General features: G+C 51.0%; 1 protein-coding gene across 2 annotated transcripts in view; it reads right to left on the bottom strand.

Annotated features, from left to right (window-relative positions):
* The window catches only part of HRH2 (histamine receptor H2), a 48120-nt gene that overhangs the window by 18846 nt on the left and 12181 nt on the right, over nucleotides 1-17093 (bottom strand). For both annotated transcript variants that reach the window (XM_033853579.2, XM_073802807.1), the window contains exon 2: nucleotides 3073-4658. In XM_033853579.2, coding sequence (XP_033709470.1) covers nucleotides 3073-4148 — 1076 coding nt within the window. In that variant the 5' untranslated portion in view covers nucleotides 4149-4658. The remainder of the gene's footprint in view (nucleotides 1-3072; nucleotides 4659-17093) is intronic.

Raw genomic sequence — 17093 nt, 5'->3', positions numbered from 1 at the left:
AATGCAGGCCTGTATTCAGTAGAAGCAGTGGGGGTTACTGAGCAGGGTCGGTGGGGCAGAAGGGGTGAGGTTGGGGAACTGGGATCAGAGAAGGGTAGAGGTGACAAGGGGCAGGGTAAGGGTGGACAATGGGATCAGGAAGGGGCAGACAGAGCATCCTGCTGGGGAGATGACTGCTGGCTGGCCTCAGGGCAGGGAGGATCAGACAGCTCAGCCACTGTCTCTTGGAGTCTCCCCTTGCGCGACTGTGCCGCCCCCCCCCGCCCGAATCCCCTGCAACCTCCGCCATCACCAACCAAGGGCAGACACCTGGCCCCTTGGCAGGGATAAGGGCTCTCTGTCAGGCCAATGCTGGGTTTTGTTCCCAGACGGGAAGCAGGAAGGACACACTATTGGTCATCAGGGAAGCTGGAAGCCAACCTTATGGAGGGCCACCCAAGTCCCCAGTCGCCCTGGCAGCCTCTACTGGAAAATCAAACTCGGGCTGTTCCTGGCTTCCTGGATCCCCATGCCCCCAACCATAGTATAAGGCCCTTCAGCTGGTTCCCCAGCCTTCTCTGCCGGACCCCTCTGCTCCGCGGCTGCTGTGTGTGACCCAGGCAGGCACGGCCTCTCAGCTGGCCTTGGTGGCCAGGGTGGCTGTGATGATCAGAAGAGGAGGTGGACGCTCCCTGCCCCAGCGTGCCACCCTGGAGGAACGGGTCTTTCCCCTCCACATTGGAGGCTCAGCTCAGAGGTCTGCTCCCGGGGATGGGTTCTTTGGGCCAGGTGCTGCCTCCTCTGGCTGCCCTGCACACTGGGTGTCAAGCCTGGGCACGTGCTGCTCTGAACCGTGGCCAGTCTGTTCCTCAGCCAGACAGGCGGTGGCATGAGTTGGGGGGCTGGCTTTATTTCCCTTTGTGCCCTGGCACCTGGTACAGGGGTGGGGATGAGATGCCGTCACAGGAAGATTAATACATAGAAATAGTGGCAAACCTAAAACTGGTACCTAGTGGGTGTTCAGTGAGGCCTGGCCATTGCTGGTGAGTGCCTGCTGCGTGGCTCCCTAAGGATCGGGGGTAGAGGCAGCCTATTAACCCGGGTCCCACAGGTAAGAGCAGTGGGAAGTGGGATGGCAACCAGAATGAACAGTGTCAACAGCCTTCTCTAGAGTCCACACCCCGTGCTTTGTCCTTTGTTTGTTTTGTGAACTAAATTTGCTTTGTACCAGAGTCTGCTTCCTGAATGAGGCAGTGTGGGAGGACAGGGTCATCTTATCTATCAAGGCCAGACGTGGAAGCCTTCCCGTCTGCATTTTGGAGAGATGCCTTTAGGTGGCTTGGAGGATGGATTTGAGAGGGAGAGTCTAGAGGCAGGGAGGCCTGGAGGAGGCTGGTTGCAGGAGCAATGAAGCTTGCTCCATAAGGATAGCAGTGGACGGGTGGAGGGCCCGGGACCAAAGTCTATGGCGGGACCCTCCACACCTGGTTCCTACAAGGACCAGAGGGACACAAGGCCGAGGGGTCCAGTTGGGCAGTTTCATCCCCACAATGCTCCACAGGGACCAGCACCCAGAGGGTGTGAGTGTGCAGAGTCCATGCAAGCTTTTCTCAAGTCTGATGCTCAAAGGTCGAGAGAGGACAAGTATCCTACCGGGGGTCATAGAGCCTGTTGGTGCCCCTTAGCACATGTGTGCTTCAGGTGGCTCTGGGCAGGCTGCTTGAGGACAGACCCCACATTCTACAAGATGAGGAAACTGAGGCCCAAGAGGGGCAGAGACTTGCTCAAGCCACAGAGCTGAGACCGAGGCTGTACAGTTGACTAGCCATACCTGTCCATCAAAACAGATGCCACAATGTCACTTCTACATCCCTGGCGCTCAGCACTGTTCCTGGCATGTGATAGGAAGCTGACAAATGTTTGTGAATGAATGAATGAATGGATGGATGGATGAGTCGGTCACACAGACCAGCATTCTGGGGGGCAAAGGCATGGTCTGTGGGAAGACAAAGGAAAGCGACATTTATTGAGCATTTGTATGTGTCAGATGTTCTACCAGCATCCTTTCATTTATTCCTCTCGACAGCTAGATAGACCTTGCTCAGACCTATAAACCTTCTCTCCATGTGTGAGCTTCCTCAGGCCACTCAGGTCTTTGGTGAGGTACCCCTTAATACCTTGCATGGGTTTTGTCAGCAGTGAATTGATCTCAATGTCATTCTAATCCTGTTTATCTTTTCAGCCTGGGTACCTCTCGGGGGTGGAGTCCTGGGGCATCCTCTCTCTTGCAACTCCTGCATCCCAGACATCCAATGGTCTACAAGACTATGTTTTAACAGCCTCCTAGATTTTGCTCTGTTCTCTTCTCTCTCATGGACCAGTACCACATCCCCCCTTCACTGCTGTCCCCATCTCATTCTTCTGATCCATGTCTTAGGGGACAACCAGAGCCCTCTTTCCAAAGTAGAGAGATGCTTGGGTTATACCCATGCTTGCTTCTAATCCTTCCATCTTCCCCTGAGACCTACAGTACAATGTCCAAGCCTGGCTTTCAAGGCTTTGCCTTCCCACCTTGGCCAGTCCTCTTTCTCCTTCCACTTGAGCACCCCCAAAGTAAGAGCTGACGCATAAAAGGTGCTCAGTGACGGTGGGCTGAGTGGGGTCTCTGATTTAACCCCCAGGCAGCAGCATTATTCCATGGCCATTTGAGGGCCGTCCTGGCAGATTTAGGTGAACACTTATGACCATTAACTAAGTGGCCGAGTTGGACCTCAAACTTAGGACTCCTGATTTTAAGGACAAGGTAGCTAGAAAAAAGGTCCACCAGTTCTGAGTCAGGGGAGCTCTATCCAGATCCCAGCTGTGTGGCCCTGGCCAAGTTCTCTGCGATTTGACTTACTCCTTTTAAAAATGGAGGTAAAAAGTTCTACCTCAGCGGGTGTTTGGGAGGATGGAATAACACGAGGTTTGCCAAGTGCTCACGAAGAATTCCCAGCACATAACATCCAAAGCAGCGCCTCGGGAACAGCTGTTACCATGAGTGGGACCCCGTCCCTGTGCCCCGCCCCACACACAAGCTGCCGGGGCAGTTACCTGTCTGTGGCTCCCTGGGGGGCCGTGACCTCTGTCCCACTCCACACCTGGAGCCTCAGGGGCCTCTCTTCCTGCCACCTGGGTCCTTGGCTTGGAATCCTCGTCAGCTGAGAGCTGTTGGACTTCAGAGAAGTTCTGTGGGTGCCGTGGTCGGTGGGGCTGCAGCAGAAGAGCTGCTGGTATGCTGTGCGGAAGTCTCTATTCAGAGCAGCGTACAGGATGGGGTTCAGGGCTGAGTTGGCATAGCCCAGCCACAGAACCACGGCTTCGAAGGTCTCGTTGATGGCATTATCCCCTTTCAGCCCACGGTAAACAAAGACGGTGAAGTAGGGGAACCAGCAGATGATGAAGGCCCCCATCACGGCTGCCAGGGTCACTGTGGCTTTGTGTTCCCTGATGGTGGCTGCCCTCCAGGAGCCGACGTTATGGATCCTCTTGGCCTGATCCCACGCGATCTTGAAGATGCGGTAGTAGGTGATGCACATGACCAGCAGAGGCAGGTAGAAGGTGACCAGCCCGTCCACTAGGCCATACACCAAGTTGACCTGGACTTTGCACTTTGGGATGGTGTGATTGGCACTGCTGGTCTCAGTCCTGCTGTTCCACCCCAGGTGGATAGACAGGAAGGATAGGGTGATGGAGATGACCCAAATTAGGACCAGGGAGATGGTGACGCGGACAGGGGTGACCAGCATGGGGTAGCGCAGGGGATCTGTGACGGCGCAGTACCGGTCGAGGCTGATCATGAAGAGGTTGAGGATGGAGGCCGTGCAGAGCATGACATCTAGGCTGGTATAGATATTGCAGAAGACCTTGCCGAAGCTCCACCTGCAGGACAGCTGGTGGAAGGCAGAGAAGGGCAGCACCAGGAGGCCGAGGAGTAGGTCAGTGATGGCCAAGGACACGATGAAGCAGTTGGTCAGACTGCGGAGCCGGCGGTTCAAGCCCACCGCCAGGCAGACGACTACATTGCCGGCGATGGTGATGAGGATGAAGAGGGTGAGGACCACGCTGACGGTGATCTTCAACGCAGCAGGGTCCAGACAAAAGGAAGAGGTCGTGCCATTGGACGCCATCCTGGGACCCTATGACTCCTTCCCCTGCCTCCGGCCCCTGGCTGCTTCTCTTCCAGCTCCCCAAAGGGTCAATTATGTCCACCACTGGGCTCCAAGCTGCCCAACAGAGCCAAGAGAAGTGTACAAATGTGGAGAGGCTGCAATGACCGATCCAGTGCTGTTTTTCTAGAGGTAAGTAAAGCTGTCTCTCAGGAGGTGTTGGGCATGAGCATGAAGGAAGATGAGGGAAAGCTAGTCCTTGAAGCGAGGTTCCTGGTTCAAACCCCAGTCCTCAAATGACCCCGTGGCAGAGCCGGCTTCCTCCTGGGACTGAAGAGATCTCCACTCTCCAGGTTTTGCATAGAGACTGACGCACTGGGGCATGAGTCTGGAGGTGGCTTTGGTTTTATTGGGGAGGCATCATGTGGAGACATGGCTGCAGCCTTCTCCATAGCGGGTGGCTGCTCCCATCCACATGACGGGGGTCTAGCACTGTTGCCTCTCCCTCTGGAGTCCACTGGAGAGCGTGAGCTAGAAATGCAAAGATTGAGTGTTGAGCATGTTGAAACCAGACCGAGAGTGTGACCTGATTCAAGACGAACCCTTCTAGACCTTGACCTCCCTTCTAGACGCCAGGAGGCATGGGACCAGTCCGGCACCACTCCTGAGAAGGGACAGAAGCAATCAAGATACATAGCGGGAGGAGGATGGGAGACAGGAGGCAAGGGGCTGGACCACCAAGTCATCATGTGAGATACGGTTGGAGGGGCTAGGGTTGTTTATACTAGAGAAAGAAAGATCTAGACACAGACTCTAAGCTCCATGAAAACAGGGGCTGTATCTGCTTGTTCACTGCTAGTTCCCAGTACCTGGCCCCACCAGTAGGCATTAAGCCTATGATGAATAAATGATAAAATGAATGAAAAAATAAGCAAATGTAATACATTTACTCCGATAAAGCGCCGAAAACAGTGTTCCACACTCTCGTTTTACAAAATGTCACCGTACTCTAAATGCGGCGCCAAAAGACTTTTTCAGGAAAGGGCCAGGTGGCGAATATTTTCTGTTTGCATTCTTCAAGGTCTCTGCTGCAATTACTGAATTCTTGTTTAGTGTGAAAGCACCTCCACAGACAATGTGCAGATGAGTGATCATGGCTGTGCTCCAAGAAGACTTTACTATGGACACTGAAATCTGAATTTTACATCATTTTCACGTGTTGCAAAATATTCTTCTTCTTTGAATTTTTTTTCTCAAACTCTTTAAAACAATTTCCCAGCTAAAAATGTAAATGCTATTCTCAGATCATGGGCTGCACAGAACCAGGAAGAGGACCAGATCTAGCCTGCTGTCGTAGTCTGCCAACTGCAGCCCCTCTCCACACCCGCTCTTAACATCTCTCTAAACCTCACTTTCCAGGTCAGCTGGTACAGAGCTCACTCTAATGGCTGCATAACAGTCCCCAGGATGGCTGGCTGTGCTTTATTTATCATCACTCTATCACAGGTATTCCTGTTGTTTCTAGTTCCTTCCTTCCTCCTTCCTTCTTACCTCCTGTCTCACGGCAAACATCACTTCAACAGGATGGCTGCACGTGCAATACTTCTTGGTTAAATCTCAGATTAAAGTCCTTCCTACTGGTGATATTCTATGATTCCAATTGATGCAAAACAAGCTAAGGCCCTGATTGATTCCTGGACCCTTTATCTCAAGCTGATCCTGGTTTTCCAGAGAGCAGGCAATCTCCTGGGATCCGGGAATGTGCAGAAAATCAGACTGACAGCGGAACCCCTCTCAGAAACAAGCTCATTACCAGCTGACATAAATTAAGCCTCTCCTAGGCTCTTGCCTGGAGGGGTTTTGCAACCTGAATACGAGAGGCATCATTTAGTCATAACCACTGTGTTGGTGCAGGGATCACCAACTCCTGGTCACCTTCTGCCACTCTAGCAGGCTGGGCTAGAGTGGTGGTTCTTTTTTTCTTGGGGTTTCAAATAAGAACCACCCCTGTCATGTTTCTGTCTTGCAGCCTAACTCCCAGAAGTTTCCAGTGACCTTTGTGAAGGCAGGATCTTTTGCCAATCTGTGGGTAGAATGATGGCCCTAGAGGGTCAAGGCACCCCCAAGATCACTGTTACCATGATCACCGTCATTGTCACTATCACGGTTCATATAAAAAAACACTTTCTTGAACTTTCCTTTCAAATCTTAAAAGCAATGACATGCTTATTGCAGCAAACCAAGGGTCCTGAGGTATACAGGAAGGGCCAACTATTTGGGCCATCACATACCCAAGCCCTCACACCAGGGAGGTGACCGTTGCTCACCATTTGGTGTGATGGAGACCATACATCCTTTCTCTGAGGCTCTGCAGGTACCAGACCCATGTAGGACACTACACACTGTACACACTGTACACATCTTTTACACACACTGTACACATTACATTGCTACTTCTTTTCCTCATTTCTCTTAAAATTCCTATTATATAACGGACACCCCTCTGGATCACTTAGATCTAACTCATTCCTTTGGGAACCTAGGCTGTGGCAATACAAGCACCACCATGAGAAGAGCCGTGAAGAAGGACGTCTGCGTCAGCAGGTGTGCAAGTGGCAAAGAATGGGAGACAACCCGAGTGTCCATCAGCAGGGGAATGGTTCAACCAAGGATGGCACGTCTGTACTGTAGAAGAGTCCTGGGCAAGGTGATATCATACATATTAAGTGAAATATCATCTCATCCTCACAATAACCCCCAAGCGAGGGGAATCACTGTCTCTATTTAACAGTTGAAGAGAGCAAGGCTTGGAGAGGCCAAGTGACGTCTCACCCCATTAAGTGTCCAGAGAGCCTGGATTCAAACTCAGCTCACACCCTTCCAGCCTGCCCTCATGCCCGTTCTTGCACCCGACTTCAACTTGTCCTTCTAAGTGGACCTCACCAAACAGCCCTGTAATTGTCCCCCTAACTCTGCCGTTCAGGCAACCAGGACTTTGCCCAAATGCAGCACGTCTCTTCCCTCCTGCCTTTGCCTTTGCTGTCTTCTCACCTGGAGTCCCATTCTTCCCTGTCTTCAGTCAACTACTCCCTTTTCAAGGCCTGGCTCAAACACGTTTCCCCCCACCAACCCGCCCCAATCTGAAAGTACAGCATTCTTTTGAAACCTTTAGAAAGCTGAAATGGCGTAAAGCAAAGAAGTTACCTTAGGACACATCTTGCCAACGGATGCACAAAATAAATCGAGATAAAGCACAGATGCTCAGACACAGTTCACAGCTACGGGGGCTCGATGCTGAGATGCTGATTGTGGTTCCTGGGGAAGGAGCTCTGAGGGGCGCCACCTTATGCTTGGGGTGCAGGCTGCCTCTATAATGGCTTACCGCAAGACAAACCTGAATGCTATTTTTGCTTTTCACTTTTTTTCTTCAAAGCAAAAATCCTCCTTGGGTTTCTTTCAGTTAGCAAAAACAGGTACTAATGTAGGTCTTTTGTAAAAGAGAAGTGGGGTAAAGTGAACTTTCCAAAATCAGGGGCACCCTGAACCCATCCTGAATGCCTGCAGGCTGGGGCACCCTCTCCTGCACTTTGTACTGAGTTATACGGCTGTCACCTTGCATTGTTAATATGGCTCTGTGTCTGTCCGCAAGCAGGTCCTGGATCTGGACCACCTCTCTCCCCCTTCCATCCACCTATCCATCTGTCCTGTCCATCCATCCATCCAGCAAACATTTCTTGTTGTCTAAGGGAGAGGTCCAGGGTACACAGAGTGTGTGTGTGCGTGTGAAAATGATACGGAATTCATTAAAACCGGCTTCAGCCACTTCCTCTCCCCATCTCGCAGGTTGACCACAGATGCTGCAGTTCTATGTGTCACACTGCTTCCTCTTACATCATCTCATCTTTGCCTTAAGGACCTCTGAAAAGGCACTTTCTGGAGAACTTGCTCATGGGTTGCTGTGCCCCTCACTGCTCCCTGGGGAGGCTTCTGACCTTCACCTACAGTCATCACCTAGCAAATGTGGCGGTAACAAGAGGCAGGGCCCCGCTCAGTCTGACTCATCTCATCAAGTGCCTCTGGGAGGCCACAGTGGCCAATTGGCCCTGAAGAGCAGCCACAGCTGAGTATGTTAAATGCACTCACTGTGCTCACAGGCGTGTATTAAACCCACTGTGCTGGGCTCTGCCCAGCGAAGTCTGCTTTGATCACTTCCCAATACCAGCCTTGGTTGCCTTTAAGTATAGATAGATCTTTGATGTGACATTTAAGGTTCTTCGTGACTTGGCTCTGTCTTCTCTCTTTAGCCTTAGCTCCTGCTGCCGAGTGCCCTTTAGCTGGACAACACTTTGAGAAACAGCTCTGGTGGCATTTAATTCCTCCTGGTTTTGAAAGTCCTAGGCCCATTCTGACTCTGTGCCTTTGCACATGCTCTTCCCACTGCCTGGAGTGCCCTTCCTCCCTTCCATGTCTGGGGAACTCTCACTCTTCCTTCAAGACTTGGCTTCCTCTGTCACCTCCTCCAGGAAGTCTTCCAGAGTCTTCTTGCTCCATCCCCTCTCACTTTTACCTCCCACTTATACCCACCTCTGGCAGAGGCTTGTGATTTCTGGGGTGCACAGGAAGGAGGGGTTCTTTAACCCCAGTGGGTAGAATTCTGAGTTTCCAGGGCCCTAGGAAAATTCTCCTCTGAGTGTGGTCCTTGGTGATTCCCCATCAGAATGTGTCTCCCTAGGAATGAGTTGTGGTGGGTGGAATCCAGAATATCATTACCCTCCTCCATCCTCCCCTGTGGCAGCAAAGAAAATGGGGGCTTGAAGGGTTGAAGGTCACCCCACCAGCGGAGGTATAGCCCAAAGGCCAACCGGGTCTGCCTGATGCCCCAACTCCCCTCTCACTGATCCTCACCCACAAAATCCCAGAAGAGATGCCAGAGGTGGTACGTTCTGTTTGCCAACAGAGGGGTGAAGTCATCTAGAAGATTAACTAGTCTGGGGGCTGGAGTCTCCTCCCATCAAATTTTATCAAAACAAGTCCAACACTTTTGTCTTTTCATTAGGAATTAAAATGAAGCTCCCTTTTACTGTTACCCCAGGCACAGCCACTGGGGGAGTAGCCAGCAAATTGGGGAAATCAGTTAAGGCTCCTTTGGGTTTCTCACTTGACCTTGAAGATGAATCTGATTTTCCAGGCAATCATTTACAATTGTTTTCTTTAAACGATATTCAGCAGGTAACCACTGCGTGCCAGGGACCTTCTGGGGGAGCCGGTGGGCAAGTCTGCGGAGTAGGTCGTTTGATCCTTATTCTGCAAAAACTGACACTCAGAGAAGCGAAGGGAGCCCCAGGGGCTGAAAGGCAAGGACTTAGACATTGGACAGATCTGGGTTTTAATCCCAGTGGTGTCATTTAATAACTCTGTGACCTCGGGCACAAGACTGCAACTTCTCCCAGCCTTAGTTTTCTCATTTGTAAAATGGGTATAATAATATGTCCTTCTTCACTTGGTGAATGTGAAAATGCAGAGAGTAAAGGTCTGTAAAACACTTAGTACCTGGCGCATGGCAGGTTACATGATACATAATAATAGTATAAGATTATTATTTCATAATAATAGATATTATGTTCTATTATTATCTAAAGCGGCACAACCAGGAAATAGCATTCACGTACGTTCCATATAGTTATGGAGTGCCGTTTAGAGGCAGACACTGTGCTGGGTGCTGGGGCACAGCGGTGAGCCCGGCAGACACATCCTGGAGCTTCTACGACAGCTTGGCGTGGGGCGAACGTGAAGTAACTCACGGCAGAGCTGCTGATTAAACTGCAGTGTGTTGACAGTTACATAAAGGGGCAGCGTAGGGAGCCACAGGAATATGTCGTGTGGAGACCTGACTTGGTCTGGGGGATATGTGAGTTGAGATCTGTACAGACAGGAAACAGGTAACTCAGTGAAAACGGGGAACAAGCAGATGCCACAGAGAACAGCCCCTATAAACACTTGGAGGCAGAGAGATGGTGGATTTTAACCACAGAACCATGGGAAGCCTCGGGGGTGGAGGGGGGAGTGTGAGCGGAGGCTGATGTGACTGCAAGGCAGAAGACTGCTCCGGTCTGGCTAATCCTGCTGGGACATCAGGCGCTGGGGGGAGCGGCACGGGGGTCAGCCCAGCTGGGCCCTGCTGGCCGCTCCCAGTTACCACCACAGGTAATGAGATGCTGGTGTCACTGGGCCCCTGGCAGGCAGTCCCTCAGCTTTATGAGCCATCATGTCTCAGAACGCTCCCCCTGTCATTGGCCGTTTTGAACGTCCTGGGTACCTGGTGCCGAGGGCATCAGCGATTGGCGGCAGCATCAGACCCTCGGGAGCTCTGCCCCTGGCAGGAGTCCCAAAGGGGCCTGAGAGGTGGGAGTTACGTCAGCGGGGTGACTTTCATTCTTTAAGGAGGGAAGACAAGCCTTCCAAACCCCACAGTGGCCGCCGCACAGGGGATGCTGACCCATATGACTGAGGCCCGGACGGTGGCTGCAGCTCCACTTCCGAAAGGCCGACGGCGCTTTGGGGCCCCTTCTTACCTTCACACAGGAGCCCAGGGCAAGATGTGGGCCCAGGGCCGGGAGACTAACCTAAAGGACGAGGGGGGTCCCAGCCCCCGGCGGTTCAGACACAGCCTAGCGGTGAGTCGCAGGGCCCGTGATGGGGGCAGCAAGAGGCTGTGCGAACTGGGGGAATGAGGTTTGATGCTGTGGGTGGTGGCCGGTGACAGCTGTGTGCATGTGTGTGTGTGTGCACATGTGTGTGCAGAAGGCAACGTTTTATCGGGCCTGGAAAACCCCATGAATACTAAAAACAGACTACTGACCCAGCAGTTGCACTCCTGGGAATTTGTCGTGTGACCTGGAAATGGTGTAAAATTGCCTGTGGTGACAGTATGCAGTGCAGTCATCAAAAGGACTGTTGCACTGGTTTGTTGTAGTTTTTAGATTCCACATATAAGTGATATCATACAGTATTTGTCTTTGTCTGTCTGACTTATTTCACGTAGCATAATACCCTCCAAGTCCATCCACGTTGCTGCAAATGGCAAGATTTCGTTCTTCGCTATGGCTGAGTACTATTCTGTTGTATATATGTACCACATCTTCTTTATCCATTCACCTGTTGATGGACACTTAGGTTGCTTCCATACCTTGGCTATTGCAAATAGTGCTGCTATGAACATTGGGGTGCATGGGTCTTTTCAAATTAGTGTTTTTGTTGTTTTCAGATATATACCCAAGAGTGGAATTGCTGGGTCATATGGTAGTTCTTTTTACAGTTTTTGAGAAACCTCCACACTATTTTCCACAAAAAGAAGCAGACTCAGTTATAGAGAACAAACTAGTGGTTACCAGTAGGGAGAGGGAAGGGGGGAGGGGTGATATAGGGGTAGGGGATTAAGAGGTACAGACTATTATGTATAAAATAAGCTACAAAGATATATTGTACAACACAGGGAATATAGCCAATATTTTATAATAACTATAAATGGAGTTTAATCAAAAAATTGTGAATTACTATATTGTATACCTGTAACTTACATCATATTGTGCATCAACTATACGTCAATAAAAAATAAATAAAAATTAGGGCTTCCCTGGTGGCGCAGTGGTTGAGAGTCCGCCTGCCGATGCAGGGGACACAGGTTCGTGACCCGGTCCGGGAAGATCCCACATGCCGCGGAGCGGCTGGGCCCGTGAGCCATGGCCGCTGAGCCTGCGCGTCCGGAGCCTGTGCTCCGCAACGGGAGAGGCCACGTCAGTGAGAGGCCCGCGTACCGCAAAAAAATAAAAATAAAAATAAAATAAAAAGTAAAAATTAGAATTAAAAAAAAGGACTGTCACAGGCTTTCAGGCTGATGTGGGATGGATTCCACATGTGTGGAGTGTGACATGCCTAAGGGGAAAACGTGTGTGTGCAGTCATGCATTGACACACAGACTGGCCCAGGAAGGGCACGTGTGCAAAGGGACTGATTGCTTCCAGGGAGGGATATGGGGGCTGGGCAAAGAGTGGGGGGAAGACTTCTTTCACCATATGTCCTTTGGGACCTTTTGAATCTTCTTACCTGGGGTAGATGTCACCTATTGCCAAACTAACATCCAGGCCACACGGTTTGGCGGGTGGAGAAGGGAAGAGGGAGGGCACACGGGGAAGAGGGAACAACAGCAAAGGAAAGGCAGCTGTGTGCTCAGGGGGCGCTTAGGAGCGGGACCTGGTTGATCAGGGCTCCAGGCCAGGGCTGGCGCTCGGTCTGCTCAGTCAGGAGCCCCTTAATTGTAAGTCCACCGCTCCAAGCTCATCACCCTCAGGGACCTCTCTCCCCAGTCACTGCGCAGGCCTTGGGCCGGTCAGGCCAGGCCCCTCCAATGCTTCCCCTGTTGTCTGCATAAAGATGCCAGTGCCTGCCAAGCCTGGCCCTGCATGATCTGGCCTCTGCCAACCTCTCCAGCTGATTCTCAGGGTGGGGGTGGAATTGTGGCTGTGGGTGGCGTGCTAAGGAGCTTGGATTCAGTTTTGAAGGCACTAGGCAGCCCTGAAGGTTCAATCAACAGGCCCGAGGTTGCCCAGGGAACCGGTAGCATCTGGGACCCCAGATCTCTGGATCCCAGTCAGCCATCAATCAATGAGGCCTCTCTCCCTCATTAACATCTGTAGGATGCTTACTTCATAACACGCCTGGGGCTCTCCGCACATCCTCTCACTTATGCTTTATTGCAACATCCTGTGGCAAGGGACCTTTTCCTCATTTTACAAATGCAGAAACCCAGGCTCGGAAAAGTTAAGTTACCCAAAGTCTCAACATCACCAAGTGGAAAAGTCAGGATTTGAACCCCAGTCTGTCTGACTCCAGAATCCCTGTTCTCAGTTGTTACTATTTCACTTTTCCTATAGAGAAAGAAACCACCCTTAGGGCTTTTCAAAGAGATGGCTTGAGTGCCCGGGCATTTGCAGCAGAAAATACTTCCACCTTTGCAATACCATTCCAGGGTGTCTTTGATCTTTGCGGTTGCAGATTTCTAACTATTTCCCCACAGTGGGCTGGACCTTTGGTAAGAACCTCTTAAGGCAGTTAACAGATTTCTGGTTGAGGCTGTTCATTAGAGAGAAAGGCCCTGGGCTGCTGGTGGTCTGAGTTTTTGTCCCACTCTTTCATTTCTTCTGAGCCACGAGGGGCCAGAAGCCAGGATTGTTTTCATTTTCACTTCTGTTCTCAAGCTCATCTTGTCCCAAGCACTGCAGCCTCCTGGGGGGGTGGGGGTCCCCTCTGCACCACCTGAGAGGTGAACAGACTCAAATATTGTCTGGAATTTGGGGCAGGTTCTGTAACTGTGACTGAAGAGCCCCACCCACCCTTTCAATGTGTGTCTACCAGCCCAGAAAGGGATGGTGGCATCAAAGTAGACATTTTCTTATGATGAATGTCATCACTCGAGCATCACGGTGAGGGGGAAGGTGACCTGGACCAGAGGCCAGGACACTGACCTTTTCCATTTACTGAGCACCCACAGATAATTTAATATCTTTGTGAGGCAGAGATTATTATTATTCCCATTTGACAGATGGTGAAACTCAGGTTCAGAGAGGTTAAGTCACTTGTCCGAGGGCACACAGCTGGTAAAGAGGCAGGCAGGGCTTTGACTGACTCCATAGTCTCTGAGTGTCCAAGCCAACCACCCCTCCAAGACACGCATCTAATCCAGTTCATTCGCTGACTATTTGTGCGACCGGTTCTTTTTGTGGTGTTTTCTTTTCAGTGAAAGACCCCAGGCCATTTACCTGGCTTCTGCCAATGGCTGATGTGGGAACCTGAAGCCGCATCTGGTGACAACAAATTCCCTCGGTCACTGCTTGTTGAAGAGAGTCTTTATTTCTCCTTCATATTTTTTTTTTCAGTTTAGGTGAAAGGCACATAACGTAAAATCAAAGTGTACAATTCAGTAGCATTCAGTCCATTCACAACGTTGTGTAACTACCATCTCTATTTGCTTTTAAAACATTTTCATCACCCCAAGAGGAAACTCCGCGGCCATTAAGCAGTCGCTCTCCCTGGTCCCTGGCAACCACCAACCTGCTTTCTGGCTCCTTAGATTTGACTATTCTGGACATCGTGGGCACAACGTGCACGTAACTTGGGACTGAGGGAGGATCCCTGAGTCTCTCGTCTAGCCTCTGCCTCCCCTTCATCCACCTAGGGGATCAGGCTACATATTCAAGCATCGTCCTGGACTCCTGTCTTTCCTTCATCCCCAGCATCCAACCCATCAGCAAGCCAGTGGATCCTGCCTCTGAAATACCTACAACTCGGACGCGGCTACTTTCCTTGGTTGCTGCCGTCCTGGTCCTAGTCCAAGCCAGCGCCATCTCTTGCCTGGACTTTTGCTTCCGACAGGCATCCTGCAACTCCCTTCAGTCCCCGGCACCACCCTCCTGCTTCTGTCACGCCCACACTGTCCCTTTACACACTCCCTCTGGCTCACAAGGCCCCATGGGATCTGTGCCCCACCTCTCTGACCTCCTACCTTACCCTCAGGACTCAGTGGCTACCTGGCCACAGTGCCCCTGCCCCAGTGCCTTGGACATGCTGCACTCTCCTCCTTGGGGCTCTGCCTGTGATCTGCTGCCGATGTGGATGTTGGCACCTTGGAGCAAATCTCAGTTCTGTGGAGGGGGTCCTCCTTGACCCCCAAAGCAGCTCCCTTGACCTTCCATCACATCCCTGCCATTTCTGCAGAGCACAATTTTTCTTGGCTTTTTTTCTTGCTTCCCTATTTGTTCCCTATATCTCTCTCCCAAGTGGAATGTAGGCATCGTGAGGACCAGGATCAATTTTTTTATTTTTATTTTTTTGCGGTACACGGGCCTCTCACTGTTGTGGCCTCTCCCGTTGCGGAGCACAGGCTCCGGACGCGCAGGCTCAGCGGCCATGGCTCACGGGCCCAGCCGCTCCACGGCATGTGGGATCCTCCTGGACCGGGGCACGAACCCGTGTCCCCTGTATCGGCAGGCGGACTCAACCACTGCGCCACCAGGGAAGCCCCAGGATCAATTTTTTGTTCCTGGACAGGCACTTAATGGGGGGTCTTAATTTATTAAATAAATTAATATTTATTGGATTGACTGACGCATACTGAAAACAACCATCATAATATAATATCCTATTTATGGGGCGCTTGGAAAGTGTAGGCAATGTTCTAAGTATTTTATATTATCCAATTTAATCTCTCTGCAACAACCCTCTTACATGGACACCATTACTCATCTCCATTTTATAGATGAGGAAATTGAGGTTTATGCTGTTTTGTAACTTGGCCAAAGCCCACGGCCAGCAGTGGGCTGGCAAGTGTGGGAAAGACCTGGGGTGGACTTTTCAGGGCAGGGGTTGGACAGGGCCAAATGAAAATTCTACCTTGGTTCTTCTGGGGGAGGTGAGACCCTGGATCGCCAATATTTGCAGGGGGGTCTGAATCTCTGCCACCCAGGGGCAAAACTCCCCTGCGGGGAGGGGAGGGGTGGAGAGGGCACTGGGCTGGGAATTTGGACCCTGAGTTTGAGTCCCTGGTGTGACTCTGACTTGCCATGTTACCTCCCACTAGTTTAGTACCCCCAGTTTCCTCAGCAAAAAAGCTTAGAATATTTCAAAGGTTTCCTCCAGCAACTTGATGTGTGAGTGTGTGTCTGGAGGGGGTGGGAGAGAAGGAATCAGGAGCCCCCAAACTAATAAAATAGGAGGGCTCTGGGTAGAAACAAAACTCGGTGGTCATCTGGTGTTCAGGAACCCCTTCTATAGCATCCCAGAGAGGCAGTCATCCCTGATTGCCTTGCATACTTCCAACGATGGGGGGCTTACTATCTTACAAGTTATTTGCCACTCGGTCGTGGCCATTTGAAAACCCTATAGAGCCCTACGTATTCTTTTTTCTGGAGGCATACCCCATACTGCATAATAAATGCATTGTAATATCCATAGGACATATTCCATAGAAAATAGGATTCATATTTAGCTGTTCAGTATAATGAGCTGACACTGACTAGCTGTCATAAATTTCTAATTAAACAAGTATTACTGGAAATTTTGTGGGGTCTTTTTTGTCTTTTAGATCTGGTATTTGTGTGTGTACGTGTGTGTGTGTGTGTGTGTGTGTGTGAGTTTGCAGACATTTTTGTAGGCTCCTGAAAAGCTCTGAAGGCCCAGAGAACACATCTAAGTCCCTTCCTCCGGGCAGCCCCACAGAGCTCCTGAGTTGTTGCTTCTCTATGGATAAAAAGGCCCTCAGGCCCTCCAACTGGACACACCATTGCCATTGTCACTGCCAGTATTGCCCTCACCAAAATCACTACCATCATCATCACCACCACCTCCATCACCACCAGCGGCGGCAGCAGAGCTGGGCACCAGAACCGCCCCCAGCAACATCATAGCTTCCTTTCTCTCTGTTCTTCTTTCCCCCAAACTCACTCCAGAAAGGTGTTGCCCTTCCAGCAGGGTACAGCTTGCTTTTACAAGGCGAAAGTCCTGAAGCCGGCTGGGTCACCTTAAAGATATCCACAGCAAACAGCTAACGCTTGCCAGGAACATTCACACACACTGGTTATCTTATGTAATCCTCTTTGCCCTCCCCCACTTTCCATGGCCCCTCCACAGGCTCATTACCTCATCCTGAGTCCTGCCGGAGAACTCTGTGGAACCGCCAGGGCAGAGTCACTATTACTCCACTTGGCAAAGATGCCACAGAGAGGCCGAGTGCCTGGGCCGAGGCCACACAGCCGGTCAGAGGCGGGAAGAGCCCTCTGAGTTTCCAATTGCCAACAGTGTACCCTGTCCTAAGCCTCCTGTGTTTCCCAAACCTCATACGTTCAGGTACCAAGTCCATGATTTTTGCCAAACCCACAGTTCTATTTTGTACTTAACATTTTTCTTTAAAGTGAT

The sequence above is a fragment of the Tursiops truncatus genome, chromosome 3 (assembly GCF_011762595.2).
Source record: "Tursiops truncatus isolate mTurTru1 chromosome 3, mTurTru1.mat.Y, whole genome shotgun sequence".
Lineage (NCBI taxonomy): Eukaryota > Metazoa > Chordata > Mammalia > Artiodactyla > Delphinidae > Tursiops > Tursiops truncatus.
The sequence above is the reverse complement of the archived record's forward strand: the minus strand, read 5'-3'. Positions and strand labels throughout refer to the sequence as shown.